The 17,847-nt window shown below is 46.1% G+C and overlaps 1 protein-coding gene across 1 annotated transcript in view; it reads left to right on the top strand.

The window, feature by feature from the left end:
- Positions 1-17,847, top strand: part of PCGF5 (polycomb group ring finger 5) — a 120,918-nt gene that overhangs the window by 71,983 nt on the left and 31,088 nt on the right. Inside the window, exon 10 of the mRNA XM_085621448.1 lies at positions 6,825-6,914. Coding sequence (XP_085477574.1) covers positions 6,825-6,914 — 90 coding nt within the window. The remainder of the gene's footprint in view (positions 1-6,824; positions 6,915-17,847) is intronic.

Consider the following 17,847-nt stretch of genomic DNA (forward strand, 5'->3'; position numbering starts at 1 on the left):
AAAATGAAAGTCCTTATCTTTAGTGACCACAACACTTAGACCAAGGACTGGTGGCCTATTTCTCTAAGCCCTTTACCTAGAACTAAGCTGAGCATGCCATAAACTTAGAAGTCCTATTAGACTCCAGACTTGGTTTGACACACACATACAGTATTATGCAACTTCTTGTTTTCACCTGTTAGCAGTCATCAGGGAGCTCCTGCCTTTTCATCCGGCATCTTCCAGGAACAAACTGGTCTAAACTCTTATGACTTCTAAGCTAGACTACGGCAGTTCTTTATTGATTGGCCTACCTAAATATCTTGCACATAAAGAGCAATTAGTTAAAAACACAGCAGCACGAACCATCCTTCGACTAAAAAGAAGTGCTCAAATCTACAAAGAAGCCTCTTTAAAGCCCTCTGTCTTTACCACAAACACCTATACTGCACTGAAGTAGGCTTCTATGTGGGTACTATGTTTTCCTAGTTCTGCCCTGCGTCTGCTGTGATCTAAGGGAGAGAATGTGGCATAACGGCCAGAGCTGCTGACTTTGGACCTGAGAAACCAGGTTCGAGGCTCTGCATCAGCTCAACATGCTGTGACTCTGGGTAAATCATTTAGCCACCCCGTCCCAAAACCCCCCCACAAATGAATGTGTCCTTATGTAATGTAACTGGTGCTCATGAAAAGCGCTCCAATACCTTCTGGTAGAGTTTATGCTATAGAAAACTAAAAACTAATTCTCTACACTTTGTTAAAACACCGAAATACCATACATAATTTCAGACAGGGAGACTGATCACTGCCCAGTTCTGTTTGAACCTAATTGAATTATGCAAGTTTTAGAAAAGAGCTAAAATGTTGTCTTTTTAACAAATAATGCAACAGTTTTTCTATTTTCACCAATAGCACTGTCGTCTTACAAGCGTCTGTACACCTCTTCCTGAGGTTTATGAGCGCTCAGTAACTGCATTATTCTTTCATTCATTCTTTCACATAGGTTTACCGTATAAACTGAAGTCATGTAGTGATAGCAACACACAAATAACAATATACACTAAAATCTAATAGAGACTTTTAGCCGGAGATTTCTTACCTTAGAATATCCCCAGGTGTCAGACTCGGTACAGAAGATTTGTGAGCAGTACCACTGCACGCTGGTATGTGGTGGTGTTCGGCTCGGCTGCATCCATGCCGAAAGTGACATACTCTGTACCTATATAGGCCGAACCTCAGCGAGTTGATGACTGTTCTTTCATTTACGCGCCAGATAGTGCTTATCCGGTCTGAGCTACCCCATAGTCACTTTTTGACTGGCTTTTTACACTACTTTTTTGGACTTTATTGAGAATTTTCTCCTAGTGTGAAGTCATGTCACCCAAGCAGCCAGCTGATTTCAAACCATGTGGGGTCTATCGCAGGCAAATGTTGGTGACAGACCCCCAATTGGTGTGTTTATGGTGCTTGAAGCAGGACCACAACTCCAAGACCTGCGAGGTCTGGCACGCCATGCATCCCAGGGCGCTGAGGGAGCGTTTCTCACCACCCAGCATTGGTTGACTCTGCCTCTCTCAAGGTCACGATCGTGTGGAAAGTCCTGGGACCATTCGCAGAGCCCTTCCTGATGGTCGTCCTCACACTCTTAATCAGCAAGGAAGTCGGGTAACTTCCACATGCAAAAGAAGTCAAAAAGATCATCAACTTCGCTGGGTTCCTTCGAACTCTTCAGACTAGACGCGGGAGCGTCGGTACTCCAAGCCGTGCAATTCAGCGGAAACTGAACCCAGCTCTGCTTCGCATTTCCCCGATTTTTCCCAGAGCAATCCTGCCCAGCTGAAGGAGTTCCAGGAGGCCATGCGTCTCATATTTGGGAGGCCGGCTCCTCTGGAGTGCCTCTGGGTTTCACAGGCACGGAAAGGGGCCTCTAATGGAACCACACTGGTGGGTTCGGCCTTAGTGGCAGTCGGGCTGCATTCATCCCACGCTGAATCTGTAGAGGAGCTGCTGGCGAGACTGAGACTTTCCTTTGCACTTGCTCCAGTGCTGACTCCCCGGAAACACCAAAGACCCTAGGCGCCCCCCCCACCATCGTTATATCTGACTCCAACTTGGAACCAGATGGGCATCGCCTGATGCCGACTCCGGCACCAACTGGGTCCATGCTTCCTGGAGCGGAGCATGTCCTTTATTTGTTTGTTAGGCCTGGTGAGGGAGATGAATGAGAGGGGTCTATGGACCCTTATGGTCACCATCTACCAGATGAAGGACAGGACAACTGGTACAAGGAACTGGTGGAGGCCAGTGGGCTAGACACCTCACCTGACACTGGCCTGGTCTCTCCTCCTCCTGTGGCTATGGAGGAGGGAGCCTCTTTTGTAGTGGTGGTGCATAGGGTGGCTGATGTCTTGGACCTTCAGTTGCCCACAGTGGCAGTCAAGAGCAACGTCTTGACAAAGGTGCTTCAGCCGGGAGTCTAGCTTTCTGAGCCCCTAATCCCCTTCAATGAACCCCTTACAGAAGTCATACTCGGGGCGTGGTCCAAGCCCTGCACAGGGGCTCATGTACATAGGACAATTGCCTGCCACATTCGACCTGTTCCTGGGGTCCCCAGTTTCCTAACCCAGCACCGTACCCTGGAGAGCTTGTTGATCCAAGCCTCCACGTCAAGATTAACACAGCGCCTCCTCCACCGGATAGGGAATCAAAGAAGCTTGGTAACTTTGGCAAGAGAATGTTCTCTTCCTCCAGCCCAGCATGAGGTCGGTGAACACCACGTGTAAATTGGGCCGTTATTCTCACATGATATGGGAGTCGGCTGCGAAAGTGTCGCCTTTGGTCTCGGAAGAGGCCTGGGCCATACTCACCCAGGCTTTTGCTGACGGGCAAGATGCAGCTAAGCTAAGGTGTGGGCTGGACACAACTGATTCACTGGGCTTAGTGATTTCATTGTCAGTGGCTTTGCAACACCACACTTGGCTGAGAACAACTGGCTTTTCAGTGGATGTCCAGGCTTTCCTCATGGACATGCACTTCAATAGCTTTTTGCCTTTTTGGGGCGAAGGCGGATTCAGAACTGGAGAGCTTGAAAACAGCAAAGTCAAAGCCCTTGGGCTTGCCAATGGCCCCTTGGCAACTCCTATCTGCCTCCTGCCCCGTTCGTGGCCGTGGAAGGGGTCTCCAGCCATGCCTATTCCCCCCCAGCCACTATGGTCAACAAGCTTCCCAGCCTTTTCGTGGGCGAGGGCGTGCATCCCACAGACAAGGTGGAATAGGTGGCCAGCTGTCGAATCAGTCCAGCACCCTCTCTGCAGCCGCTGCCACCGAGCCTCTTTAGTTTGCCCTCCGACCATCATGGGTACTCAATGGAAGGCAGGATCACCTGCCCCTCTGGCAGTCAGTGACATCAGACCGCTGAGTCCTCCAGATCATCCAAAGGAGCTATTCCCTACCCTTTCTGATTACCCCTGCATGCCACCCACTTACAATCGGCTGATGAAGTACTATCTCTCCTTGCTCAGTCAAGACGTGCAGACTCTCTTGGTAAAGGGAGCCATAGAGACGCTGCCTGCATCAGAAGTAGGTTGTGGTTGTTTTTTCCTTTACATTCTGGTGTCCAAGAAGGATGGAGGACTTTGTCTCTTCCTAGACCTGCACCTTCTCAACCTCTTCTTGAACAAGAATTTCAAAATGCTCACGCTTGAACAAGTTCTGTCTGGCCTAGAACTGGGAGACTGGATGGTAGCTTTGGACTTAAAAGATGCATATTTCCACATCCACCGTCATGCCTGTCCACAGACGTTACCTGCGGTTCACGGTAGGTCAAGAGCACCTTTAATTTGCCGTGCTCCCTTTTGGCCTTACCAGCGCCCCTCAGGTGTTCACGAAAGGGTTAACGAAAGTGATGGCTGTGGTTGCAGCTCATCTGCGGAGATCAGGAGTTCCAGGTTCTCCCTACCTCGATGATTGACTGTTGAAGGCGGGCTCGCCCCAGGCACTCGTCTCCCATCTTCACACTACGCCACCTCTCCTGCACTCTCTGGGGTTCACTTTCAACATGCCAGAGTCGCACCTGACTCCCTCTGAGACGCTCCCTTTCATGGGAGGCTTCCTTAACACTGCAGTTTCGGGCCCACTCTCCTGAGTGGTAAGTTGTGGATATTCAGGCTATGATTCTTATTCTTCAGCCTCTATCCTGGATTTCGGTGAGACTGACTATATGTACTATATATACCTTCATGGCCTCCTGCATCCTGCTAGTTACTCATGCCTGTTGGCTTATGCGGGCTTTGCAGTGGGACCTGAAGTCCCAGTGTGCACAGTATCATGAATCTCTCCGACATGGCCCAGATCTCACAGAGAGCTGCAAAAGATCTGCAGTGGTGGCTAACAAACTACAATTGGGTCAGTGGCAGACCCCCCTTCCTTCCTTAACCATAGCTGACTGTAGTGTCAGATGTGCCACTCCTGGGCTGGGGTGGTCATCTGGAAGAGGTGAAGATGAAAAGACTCTGGACTCCGGCGGAGGCTGAGCTCCACATCAACCTGTTGGAGCTCCGGGTAATTCGCTTGGCATTGAAAACCTTTCTTCCTTCCATCAAGGGAAGACTGATGCAGGTGTTCACAGACAACACCACCGCCATGTGGTATTACAACAAGAAGGCCGGGGTGGGGTCATGTACCCTTTGTCAAGAGACCCTGCATCTCTGGACATGACTGGAGCATCAGGGCATTTACCTGGTGGGTTCAACAACTGACAGGCTCTCTGAACGCCAGAGAGGGCTAACTCAGCCAAAGATGCCTAGCAGATCACAAATTGAATCTCCATCCGGAGGTGATGCAAGGTCGCTTTCAGCAGTGGGAAGAGCCTTGGTGAGATCTGTTCGCCACTGTCGAGAACACACAATGTTAGAATTTTTGCACACCGGAGTTTCCAAGGTGACTCTTAATGGAGACGCTTTTCGGCTCGGGTGAAACTCCGGCCTCCTGTATGCCTTTCTTCTAATACCACTCCTTCTCTAAGTTCTCAAGTGGATCAGGAACGACCGGGCCAAGTAATTCTTGTGGCTTCCAATTAGACACGGAGAGTCTGGTATCCTGAGCTGCTGAGCGTGACCATCGGTCCTCCATTCAGGCTGCCCTTTCGAGTGGATCTTCTTTCACTGCAACAGGGGAGGGATCTGCACCTGAACCTGCACACCCTCCACCTTCATTTGTGGAGATTGAGTGGCGACAGTTGATAGCTTCCTACCTTCCTCCCGAAGTCCGTAATGTTATTCTGGCAGCCAGGCATCCCTCACCAGGTCGGTATACGCCTGCCCTTGGGACAAATTTGTGTCATGGTGTGCTTCCCACAATATTGACCCCCTTCTTCACTTTAATCAATGGTTCTATTGTTTGTATTGTCTTTGGCCCAGCAGGGATCTGCTCTTTGCCCATTTCGACATTTTTGCAATTGCCGGACCAACGATCTCTCTTTCAGTCACATGTTGTGGCTAGCTTTCTTAAAGGCCTGCAGCATATGTTTCCTCCTTTGTCATTCATCATACCTTAGTGGAATCACAACCTAGTCCTCACCCTTCTCATGTATGCACCAATCAAGCCTCTACACAATTGCCCTTTTAGGCTCTTGTCAATGAAAGCTGCCTTTTTAGTGGCCATAACATTGGGCAGGAGTGTTGGGGAACTGCAGGCACTCTGCGCACCCTCCTTGTACCACCTTCTACTCGGACAAGCTGGTTCTCCAGACACATGCCTCCTTCCTTCCAAAGGTTGTGACTCCCTTTTATGTAGCCCAGAACATTACTCTGCCTACCTTCTTTGCTCCGCCTCATCCCTCCAAAGAGGTGGAGAGACTCCACCGTCTGGACACAAAAAGAGATTTGTCGTTCTACCTTAACCACACAAAAAATTTCCTTTTTCCCTACGACACTGGACATAAGTTACACTGAGATACTAGTGATCACCATGCTAGTTTGAGCTACTGCCCTCCAAAACCATTTTGAAGCGCACTGTCAAGGCATGTGCAAAGGAGGGAGATGCTGAGTGAGGCTTCCCCCTTCCAACTGTGAGTTGGGGAAACCAATGAAGGTTCTCCTAAATCTCATGCCCCTCCAAAGGTTTCTCTAGAAAGCACCAGATTTTCAGTTTCAGGGGTCCCTGAGGGAAAGGGTCTTTGGCAAACTGTTACCAAAAATGAGAAAGCCAAGGATCTTTAAGGGACAAAGCCAAAGTGGTAGGTATGGTACAACCGAACAAGGTGGTTGGTGATTTTAATTTTTACACAGTCCCTTCATACTTTGGTTTGTATATTACAGCTAATAGTATCAGTAGAGAACGAAGATGGCTAAATAATTTGGATAAAGCTTGTCCCACTTTGCCACTTCCTTTTGTGGAGGTGATTTTCTAGAGTTATTCAAGGATCCTCATTATCCCCATCAGCAGCAGGAGAATGTCTGGAACAAATGACATGAATGAGAATTATAGCATACCTGTTGACATTGCATACACAGCCCAGTGTGTACCTAAGCTCCCACCTAATTTTCCACACTAGTTGTAATTAGAAGTAACAGAATGAAAAGGTTGTACCTGTGACCCCCACACCTTCGAAGGAGTTCAGCTTATGCATTTAGGAAGCTAGAAGGTGTAGTCTTTTATATAGAGTTCAGGCTATGGGATTTTGAAATTCACCAGTACAGGGTAGCGTTTCAACATGCTTTCTGCCTTTTTTTTTTGCAGCGACCTTTGGTCCTTCTATGTGGTTTTGTGTACAGAAATTATTTACATTAAGCTAAAATCAAAAATATATTTTAATCAGCCTAATCCTTTTTGCTCCTATCTTGCAGTTGGATGTACTTTGTAATGGTGAAATCATGGGGAAGGATCACACAATGGAATTCATCTACATGACAAGATGGCGTCTTAGAGGAGAAACTGTAAGTAAATATTTAATTTGCAATGTTTACAAACTTTTGTGATAGAGGTATATTGCCAGATTTTATATGGAGTTGATACATTGCAGTAGGTCTTAATGTATATAACCTGGCTAGATTTCCATTTGGATTTCCTAATCTTTTAACAAGCTTTCCTTACATACTCCACTTTGTCATCAGTATAATGAAAACTGACATAAAAATGATAAGATTTCCAATATTCTCACAACTATTCAGCAACCTATGTACCTCTGTAGCTTGTGAACCTGAGTACATTCGTTAGCTCCCAAACTTGTGAGGGTTGTTCAACTGAAATAAGTGTTTTCCAGACATCTCTTGGTGCAAAGTATGGTCTTATGTTTGCCTATGGCCCACCTGCTGGATGGATGGATCCCTAAATGAAGGTGGTCTACTACTGATGGCCACATTTATCATTGTGTGGTAGAGAACCAGAAAACTATGTCTTTAGGGAATTAAAAACCTCAGTGTTTTCAGACCCTTATCCTGGCCCAGCACTACCACTTCCAAAGCCATAATCCTTTTCTGGAGGCTCAGAATCAATGTCTCTGCTCACCAGTAAAGTTTTTCCCCAACTATTAGCTTCTTCGAATTCTTGTTATTTTCTACTGCTTTTGTGTTCTGGAGCATTTGCTTGCCACATTGGCTTCCTCAAACCTGTTGTTTTAAGGCATGCATGTTCTGTGGATTCCACATCTCTGATACTTTGTTTCATAAGTACTCTTCTGGTGTGGCTGGGTGTTGATACCCAGCACCTCACCACAAGCCCTATTGTGTCTTAAAAGATGCTGTTTGGCCTGGGGTTAAAAAAAAGTCTGCATGTGTATCTGTACAAGGACCTCCTTTACTCTCATCCGTTACCAAAGTTAAAATTCCTCATTTCACCCAGGTGCCCTGTTTGGGTTGATTGATTACCCTTAATGTGGCTTTCACAAAGGAAATAGAATGACCATATCTGGGTACTCTTGCTCTTGTTGGTGTAAACTTAAAAAACTTGAAGTTGTGATCGGAATGCTTGCAACATTTTATTGTAAGATACTGGGATTTATTCTCTGAGGTGCATTCCATCACTTGTTACGTGCTCCATTGTGATGTTATGAAAGAGAGGGCCAGTCATGTGGTAATCAGTCTGGTACCACTCTGAAAGGAGTGCACTTAGAAGTGCTAGTGCTGTGTTAACTAACAAGGGTATACTTTGAAATCAAAAAGGACCTGGGGTTTCAAGTACTCAAATGGAAGAATGATCCCTATTCTAACACAATAGAAACTAATATTCTGTTTAAGCATTTAATGTACAGAATTGTGAGAGAAAGTGAATTATTAGTTGGTGTGTCTGGTAGTCTGCCACAAATAATGATGTCACTACCCTTGTTAGGTCCAGTAAAGGTTTCAGTAATTTAAGCCTGAGCTCAACCACCATTAGCTGTAGTACAGAGGAGACAGTCTTTATAAGACTGTGTGTAAAGCTTTTAGAAGTACCAAAAAAGAAAATGCAACACAATAAAAATCCCTCTCAAATTGATACAAATAGAGAATATTTTAGTGAACGAAATGACACTAAAATGACAAAAATCCAATGAGGCAAACTGTAGATATGATTTTTTTTTAAGTTTTAAAATTGAAATAGCACCAAAAGGGGCAAAGCGCCAACTGCAGGCAACTCATTGTGCTAGACCATGATGACAAAGGTATGGTTTATGGTCAACTACGATAGAGCGTCTGATACGAAGACCCGATTGGGCCCAGTCGATGAGCTACCTTCGGATTTGTAAATGTTTCTGGAAAAAAGGTGGTTATCGACGAGTCGTCAGTTGTATAATTTGCAAACTTGATCCGAGTCGAGGATTAACAATGTCAAGTTGCTTAAGAGCAGGGCCACAGTGCGGTCGTCAACAAAGGTGGAAAAGCTAAATGGACAAAGTCTGGTGTCTGTACCCAGGAAGGTCCAGATGTCGATTGGCTTTGGCTCTGCGTTGCTCTCAATGAAGCCCTCTTTGTAGAAACTTAATAAGTTTTCTTGAATTACAATCTCCTTCAGCAAAACAAACTACCAAGTTGGATCGGATCATTGATTCGATGCTTCAGCTCGATAGCGGTCCTGGTCTCCCGCTGGTTCTTCAAAGAAAAAGTTGACAGAATGTTTCTAGGCCCCAGCTATTGCAGTTTGGGCAGGAAGAGTACACTCTCATACCAGCCAAAGGTTCCAGGACCTCAGGAATAGCACTTGGGAAACAGGGCTCACTCCATCAGAAGCCCCTAACAGGGTCCATGGCCGGTCCAATTGGAATTGAACAGCTGGGCTCTTTAGGAAAGTGGGCTTCCTGCAGCTTTCGTGTCCCGTGTAGCTTAATAGCAGGTCAGCCATCTAACCCTTGGCCAGCTGTGATTGGTGCCGGACTGGCTGATGGGGAAATAGAGGGGGCAGGTCCAGGTGTGAGCTACCTCTGCCTATGACAGGGTAGGCATCCCTATACACACACAAGAGAATTGGGGGTCTAATAACAGACAGCACAAAAGATAAAGAAGAAGGAAGTTGGTGTGTAAAACCAATCAGACCCGGACGTTCTGAGAGCAGAGCGTGGATTACCATCAACCTTACTCATTCACTGAGGTAGATAGTGAGAGCAGAAATACACTCTTGATCGTTTATATCATCTGGTATCCAACTTAGGCAGAGGTATGTCTCTTGATCATAGAGACTGCCTCGCTAGTTAGAAGCTCTATTGCTCACTCGGGCTGATGAGTATGAGTCAAAAAGACACGTGAAAAACTGTGGCATCCAAACAAAGTAAAAGTGCAGTGCAAGAAGGACAGTGAAATCTAAAAAAGGTCGTGTAGAGAGTACGATGTAATTCAATTCCCTCCGCACACCTTGATTAAAAAAAGGTGTATCAAAGTTTTAAGAAGTACTAACTAGTTGCTGCTATATATGGGTCGACATGTTTCAGCCAACAGAGAATATTGCCCACGGCTTTCTTCAGGACCTTTGTTCTTCGAAATTATGCTACTGCATCAGGTTAGTACACTTCCAATCGTGAAACGTGCCCACACATATCAAATGTAAGAAGAATGTGAAAACAAACAAACAAACAAGGTTGTAATGAATACGACCACAAGGTGTCCTAATCCTCTGAGTCACAGGGTGCAAGCATCACCCCACGTGATCTGGGATTGCACCTCACCTACCCTGGAACCTGGCTCAGGTAAAGGAGGCCCCGCTCTGTCCGTCGTTGCCCCAAGTGTTACCGAGCAGGGTGGGAGGCTATCCCGCCAGGGTGGGCATCCCTTCGCGTTAACTAAGTTCCTGGGCACAGCCGAGATGGCCATCCAGTCACAGAAAGGCCAATCCCTCTCTTTCCTTTTGTCTCAGCTCTGGAAGCTACTTACACATAATCAAGGAGCCATTCAGCTCCTGGGTGACAGCGATCACTGGCAGAAATGCACATTTGACATAGGCAGGAAAATGACAGCTTTCTAAAAGTATAACAAAAAAAGATGATGGACTGAATGTTGAACATTGTCAAACATTCACCCCGGTCACAGATCTGGGTTTACTACATCGATATTTTGCTCACTGCACCATTCCAGTTTGGACCCAGCCATATGTAAATCAACCTTGACCCTGTTCCCAATGGGAAAAGATTACGGCTGTTACCCAGAAACTTGTCCCAGGATGCTTGTTTCCGGTTCAGGAAAGACTTGGCTTGGCAGTTTGGGCTGGACTGTTCCCATGAGAAACAGGGTCAAGACTGGTTTACATATGGCTGGGTCTGAAATGGGGTGGCGAAGTGAGCTAAAGAACGATGATGGATTCAACACAGGTCTGTGACTGTGGGTTGGTGTCTTAAAAGTTTCAGCACTCCATCATCTCCTTGTGTTTTCTCAGCTTTCTAACAGTGCCATTTTCAAAGTAGTAAACATATATTCAACTTAACAGTTATGTTGGATTTTAAATTACTATTAAAATGATTCCTTGCATTATAGGATGTTAGAATGTAACCCAGTGCTTTCCACTGGGAGTGTCAGCCCTGCCACAGCGAAGAACGACTTTGGAGGTTTTGTACAGCAGGACACGTAAAACATAAAAATTACATTTGCAAACAGCCCATGCCGCGCTTTCACAGCCACGTCCCTTTCCTTAGACCTTGCTCGTTTCAGGAAAGGGACGCAGCTGACATTAAAGTGTAAGTGTGGCATGGAGCATTTAAAAAATAATTCAATAAAAAACATTTTTTAAAACATGCAGCCGCATTTGACACAGGAAGTAAAGGCAAGGCACGTCCGCCACTATCAGCATGGCGTGCCCTTCTAAAACATAAATAAAGCTGTTGGGAGAGAGCAGGAGAAAACCATCAAACGAAATAGTGCTCAGAGGCTGCTATTAAAGCCTACCCCGCAATAACACATGTAAAAGGGTGTGTCCTCATGGGAAGTTACAAATAAAGACAAGGCGGTACTAAGTAGGGACTAACAAGCCTTTTTACCAATAAGAAGCCAGCATTTACGAAGGACAATGACACGAGCCAATGACAAATATGGGCGGAGAGTGGTTGGGGCTTCAAGTGCATACTCCAATACAGCATGCCTCGCAGAGCTGCGCATGCGCTGCCCAAGCTCGACCTAAAAGCAATGGAACCCGGGTGGGTAAATCCATTCAAATATATGTTCAGGGCTGGATTCTCAGTAACCTTGTTCTAAAGGCTGTGAAAATGCCATGACTGGCAAGGAGGTAAGGACCAGAGAAGGCTGCTATGAATCCGGAACGGAGAGGTCTGAATAAACTGACTAAGGAATGCAGGGGTCAGTCCTTGCCATGTCCTCGCTTCCAGAAAGCAATTTGTGGATTCAGAGGTGTGGTCAGAATAGACCCATTAAGGTATGTAATTGCAAGAAAATTCCGTGGCGGGCCTCAGGATTGCGGAATCAAGGCGTCTTTGCAGAGGAGGGCACCATCTTGGAAAGGGAAGGCTCCTGTAGGAGCAAGTTAGAACCTAATGGGCCCAGGGAGGAGGAGCAAGAATTTGCACACGGAAATATAGGAAAGAAAATATGAGGAAAATAAATTATCTAAAAATAAGTTTGTGTATTGAAATAAAGATCTACATAGAAAAAAGAACTAGTAAGGAGTAAAGAAAAGAAAGGTCGATCAACAAAACAAGAGAAAACATTAACAGAGTTATTGAGATAACAGCAAATGATAACAGAAACAACAAAAATAAATGGACAGAAAATGACAGTAAAAGCTAGGAATTAGCACGCATTAAGGGCCGTCTGAATCAATAGTATCCTTTCCAGGTTTCAGAGGGCAAAAAGATAGCTGAAAAGTCCAATATGATTCAATATAAAATTAACAGAGAAAGTATCAGTCCTCCATGTGGGTTAAGGCTAGAGTTGACAGTGCTGCATTTTAACACAGATGTGCTAGGGCATGTGTGCTGTCCACAAAACAGAAACAAACTCAGTCTGGTGTCTGCTACAGAAAATTTGCCCTCCGATAAGACTGCCCCTTAGGGAGGATCTCCTGTCATAAGAGAAGAGTCTTGCACCCAAACATGCATACCCTCCACCTCCATGCTTGGAGATAGAGTTGCAATATTTGAAAGATAGCAATGAATCTAGAAACAACAGAATCCAAACAAACAAGGATCCAGCTTTTTAGCTAGTAGTCCTACTGCCAACAATGAACCAGAGAGAATTAGATCAAAAGAAAAATCTGGTGAGGAAAGAGAAAAAGAAAAGAGAACTTTACGGATTAGTTTGAGAATTTAGTGATCAGTATATCCAGTTCTGAGCTCAATAACTATCCGATGAATGTACTAATCAAAGGAACCTTGTTTAGTACCTACTTACAAAATAAATATGCTATAAACTGAAATCATCGTGTGCAGATTCATGGGAAATTTGAGACTTAAATTTTTTTTTAAACTTTTGAGGATCAACAGATTCTCATAGAGGAAACAGAAAATATGGAGTTCTTCCCAAAAAGCAAATGTATGCCTCCTAGCTCGAATAAAATACTAGATAACTTTGAAGTTTTACTGAAAAGTGCTTTGCAACAATAAAATTACAACACACACTCCAGGAGGAATTTCACTAACAAATATTGGAGTATTTTGAGGAGTTTGGCAAATAATAAGCACATCACCATACAAATGGCTGACAAGAGGAGGAGTGGTAATTATGGACAGAATTTGTTTACATTAACAAAGTGAATCAACATGTAAAGAATGAGGAAACATATTTGAAATTGCAGCAAGACCCTGCAAATAAATTTCAGAAGATTCTTGTGCAAGTCCTACAGAAAGCTTTGGAAAACAAGTGGATTTTTAGAGAAAACTAAAAGGTTTCTACAAACCGCATATCAAGAAAGACCACATCTATATAGGTTACCTAGGGTACACAAAGATTTACTGAAGCTCTGTTTAGACCTATTGTAGCTGCATGCGGCTCAATACACGAACCAATAAGTAGATATTTGGAAGAATTTTTGCAACCTCTGGGACAGAAAACTAAATCCTAAATCAGAGAAACAACTGAATTTCTATCAAGTTACAGGCTGTTAACATCCGTAATCACAAAAACATTTGGTTATGTACATTGTTGTCAACTCATTATACACCTCAATACCTCGCGCAGAGGGTTTAGATGCTGTTGAATGGGCACTACTTCAGGCGGGCAATGTCAAAGTGAATAAGGTTTTTTTAGTGGAATTTTTACATTTTACTCTATTTCATAGCTACTTCTGTTGGCAAGATAATTACTATCTGCAGGTAAGCGGAACATCTATGGGTTTAACGGAAACACCAAGCATTGCTAATATCTTTATGGCTAAATTGGAAGAGGAATTCATTTATAACAATGATTGGATGGAACATCTTATGTACGTCAGATACATTGATGACATATTTCTAGGTTGGAATGGAGAGATTGATGAATTGCGAAACAGTATTTGAGAGTTAAATGAGAAACAGTATCAAGTTTACATTGCACATCCATGATCCTCAGAGTTCTGTTTTTGTATGTTTTGGTGGTACTAGCAGATCACAATTTCAAAACCTCTGTTTTTTGGAAACATTGTTTAGTTTTCAACCTGATTCCTTAAAAAGGCACCTACCATTGTCACAGTTCATGAGATTAAGCAGATTACAGCAGATCCCAAGGAATATGCAGTTATAGAAGAAGATTACAAACAAAGGTTTCTTGAAAGAGGTCATCCTGAAATCACAATGAATAAATCAGTTGAGAAAGTAGCTGCCATGGATAGAGCGCAACTACTGGACAAGTCAATTCGCCAGAATGGACAAAGATATACTTTAGTTTCTCAATTTTCCGCGAGCAGTTATAAAATAAAATGAATTGTCAACAGAAGCTGGGAGATGCTACAAAAAAAGAATGATTTCAGTGAACTTTACAAGAATCCCCCATTACATTCATTTCAAAGATCACGTAACATGAAGTAGAGATTGGCCAACAAATTCAAAAAAGAGATTTACAAAAGTGATTTCAAGGGGTAAAAAATATGTCTAAACTGTGTTCATGCAACAGATGCAAGGAAATGCTGTGGTACATTCACATAAGGTACAACAGGGGGTGGTGATGGACGGAGCATCAGAACCAATCAAACACTCACACCCAGTCAACAGATCTGGGTTTGATCCATCACCATTCTTTAGCCCACTCTGCCACCCCAGTTCAGACATGGCCATATGCAAATCAGTCTGACCCTGTGCCTCATGGGAACAGTCCAGCCCGAACTGCCAAGCCATGCCTTCCCTGGACCGGAAACAAGCTTCCTAGGACCGGTTTCTGGCATTTCAGCCGTCTTCAGCCAGGCTTGCTTGAATCCAGTGGCACAGTGAGCAAGGGACTCACGTCTGAGCATACCCTGCCAACTTATGGCGAACAAAGCGGTACAAAAGGGGGTGGTGATGGACGGAGCATCAGAACCAATCAAACACTCACACCCAGTCAACAGATCTGGGTTTGATCCATCACCATTCTTTAGCCCACTCTGCCACCCCAGTTCAGACATGGCCATATGCAAATCAGTCTGACCCTGTGCCTCATGGGAACAGTCCAGCCCGAACTGCCAAGCCATGCCTTCCCTGGACCGGAAACAAGCTTCCTAGGACCGGTTTCTGGCATTTCAGCCGTCTTCAGCCAGGCTTGCTTGAATCCAGTGGCACAGTGAGCAAGGGACTCACGTCTGAGCATACCCTGCCAACTTATGGCGAACAAAGCGGTACAAAAGGGGGTGGTGATGGACGGAGCATCAGAACCAATCAAACACTCACACCCAGTCAACAGATCTGGGTTTGATCCATCACCATTCTTTAGCCCACTCTGCCACCCCAGTTCAGACATGGCCATATGCAAATCAGTCTGACCCTGTGCCTCATGGGAACAGTCCAGCCCGAACTGCCAAGCCATGCCTTCCCTGGACCGGAAACAAGCTTCCTAGGACCGGTTTCTGGCATTTCAGCCGTCTTCAGCCAGGCTTGCTTGAATCCAGTGGCACAGTGAGCAAGGGACTCACGTCTGAGCATACCCTGCCAACTTATGGCGAACAAAGCGGTACAAAAGGGGGTGGTGATGGACGGAGCATCAGAACCAATCAAACACTCACACCCAGTCAACAGATCTGGGTTTGATCCATCACCATTCTTTAGCCCACTCTGCCACCCCAGTTCAGACATGGCCATATGCAAATCAGTCTGACCCTGTGCCTCATGGGAACAGTCCAGCCCGAACTGCCAAGCCATGCCTTCCCTGGACCGGAAACAAGCTTCCTAGGACCGGTTTCTGGCATTTCAGCCGTCTTCAGCCAGGCTTGCTTGAATTCAGTGGCACAGTGAGCAAGGGACTCACGTCTGAGCATACCCTGCCAACTTATGGCGAACAAAGCGGTACAAAAGGGGGTGGTGATGGACGGAGCATCAGAAACAATCAAACACTCACACCCAGTCAACCGATCTGGGTTTGATCCATCACCATTCTTTAGCCCACTCTGCCACCCCAGTTCAGACATGGCCATATGCAAATCAGTCTGACCCTGTGCCTCATGGGAACAGTCCAGCCCGAACTGCCAAGCCATGCCTTCCCTGGACCGGAAACAAGCTTCCTAGGACCAGTTTCTGGCATTTCAGCCGTCTTCAGCCAGGCTTGCTTGAATCCAGTGGCACAGTGAGCAAGGGACTCACGTCTGAGCATACCCTGCCAACTTATGGCGAACAAAGCGGTACAAAAGGGGGTGGTGATGGACGGAGCATCAGAACCAATCAAACACTCACACCCAGTCAACAGATCTGGGTTTGATCCATCACCATTCTTTAGCCCACTCTGCCACCCCAGTTCAGACATGGCCATATGCAAATCAGTCTGACCCTGTGCCTCATGGGAACAGTCCAGCCCGAACTGCCAAGCCATGCCTTCCCTGGACCGGAAACAAGCTTCCTAGGACCGGTTTCTGGCATTTCAGCCGTCTTCAGCCAGGCTTGCTTGAATCCAGTGGCACAGTGAGCAAGGGACTCACGTCTGAGCATACCCTGCCAACTTATGGCGAACAAAGCGGTACAAAAGGGGGTGGTGATGGACGGAGCATCAGAACCAATCAAACACTCACACCCAGTCAACAGATCTGGGTTTGATCCATCATCATTCTTTAGCCCACTCTGCCACCCCAGTTCAGACATGGCCATATGCAAATCAGTCTGACCCTGTGCCTCATGGGAACAGTCCAGCCCGAACTGCCAAGCCATGCCTTCCCTGGACCGGAAACAAGCTTCCTAGGACCGGTTTCTGGCATTTCAGCCGTCTTCAGCCAGGCTTGCTTGAATCCAGTGGCACAGTGAGCAAGGGACTCACGTCTGAGCATACCCTGCCAACTTAAGGCGAACAAAGCGGTACAAAAGGGGGTGGTGATGGACGGAGCATCAGAACCAATCAAACACTCACACCCAGTCAACAGATCTGGGTTTGATCCATCACAATTCTTTAGCCCACTCTGCCACCTCAGTTCAGACATGGCCATATGCAAATCAGTCTGAGCTGTGCCTCATGGGAACAGTCCAGCCCGAACTGCCAAGCCATGCCTTCCCTGGACCGGAAACAAGCTTCCTAGGACCGGTTTCTGGCATTTCAGCCGTCTTCAGCCAAGCTTGCTTGCATCCAGTGGCACAGTGAGCAAGGGACTCACGTCTGAGCATACCCTGCCAATTTATGGCGAACAAAGCGGTACAAAAGGGGGTGGTGATGGACGGAGCATCAGAACCAATCAAACACTCACACCCAGTCAACAGATCTGGGTTTGATCCATCACCATTCTTTAGCCCACTCTGCCACCCCAGTTCAGACATGGCCATATGCAAATCAGTCTGACCCTGTGCCTCATGGGAACAGTCCAGCCCGAACTGCCAAGCCATGCCTTCCCTGGACCGGAAACAAGCTTCCTAGGACCGGTTTCTGGCATTTCAGCCGTCTTCAGCCAGGCTTGCTTGAATCCAGTGGCACAGTGAGCAAGGGACTCACGTCTGAGCATACCCTGCCAACTTATGGCGAACACAGCGGTACAAAAGGGGGTGGTGATGGACGGAGCATCAGAACCAATCAAACACTCACACCCAGTCAACAGATCTGGGTTTGATCCATCACCGTTCTTTAGCCCACTCTGCCACCCCAGTTCAGACATGGCCATATGCAAATCAGTCTGACCCTGTGCCTCATGGGAACAGTCCAGCCCGAACTGCCAAGCCATGCCTTCCCTGGACCGGAAACATGCTTCCTAGGACCGGTTTCTGGCATTTCAGCCGTCTTCAGCCAGGCTTGCTTGAATCCAGTGGCACAGTGAGCAAGGGACTCACGTCTGAGCATACCCTGCCAACTTATGGCGAACAAAGCTGTACAAAAGATCTGTTGACTG

This window comes from Triturus cristatus, chromosome 1_2 (assembly GCF_964204655.1).
Source record: "Triturus cristatus chromosome 1_2, aTriCri1.1, whole genome shotgun sequence".
NCBI classification, from domain to species: domain Eukaryota; kingdom Metazoa; phylum Chordata; class Amphibia; order Caudata; family Salamandridae; genus Triturus; species Triturus cristatus.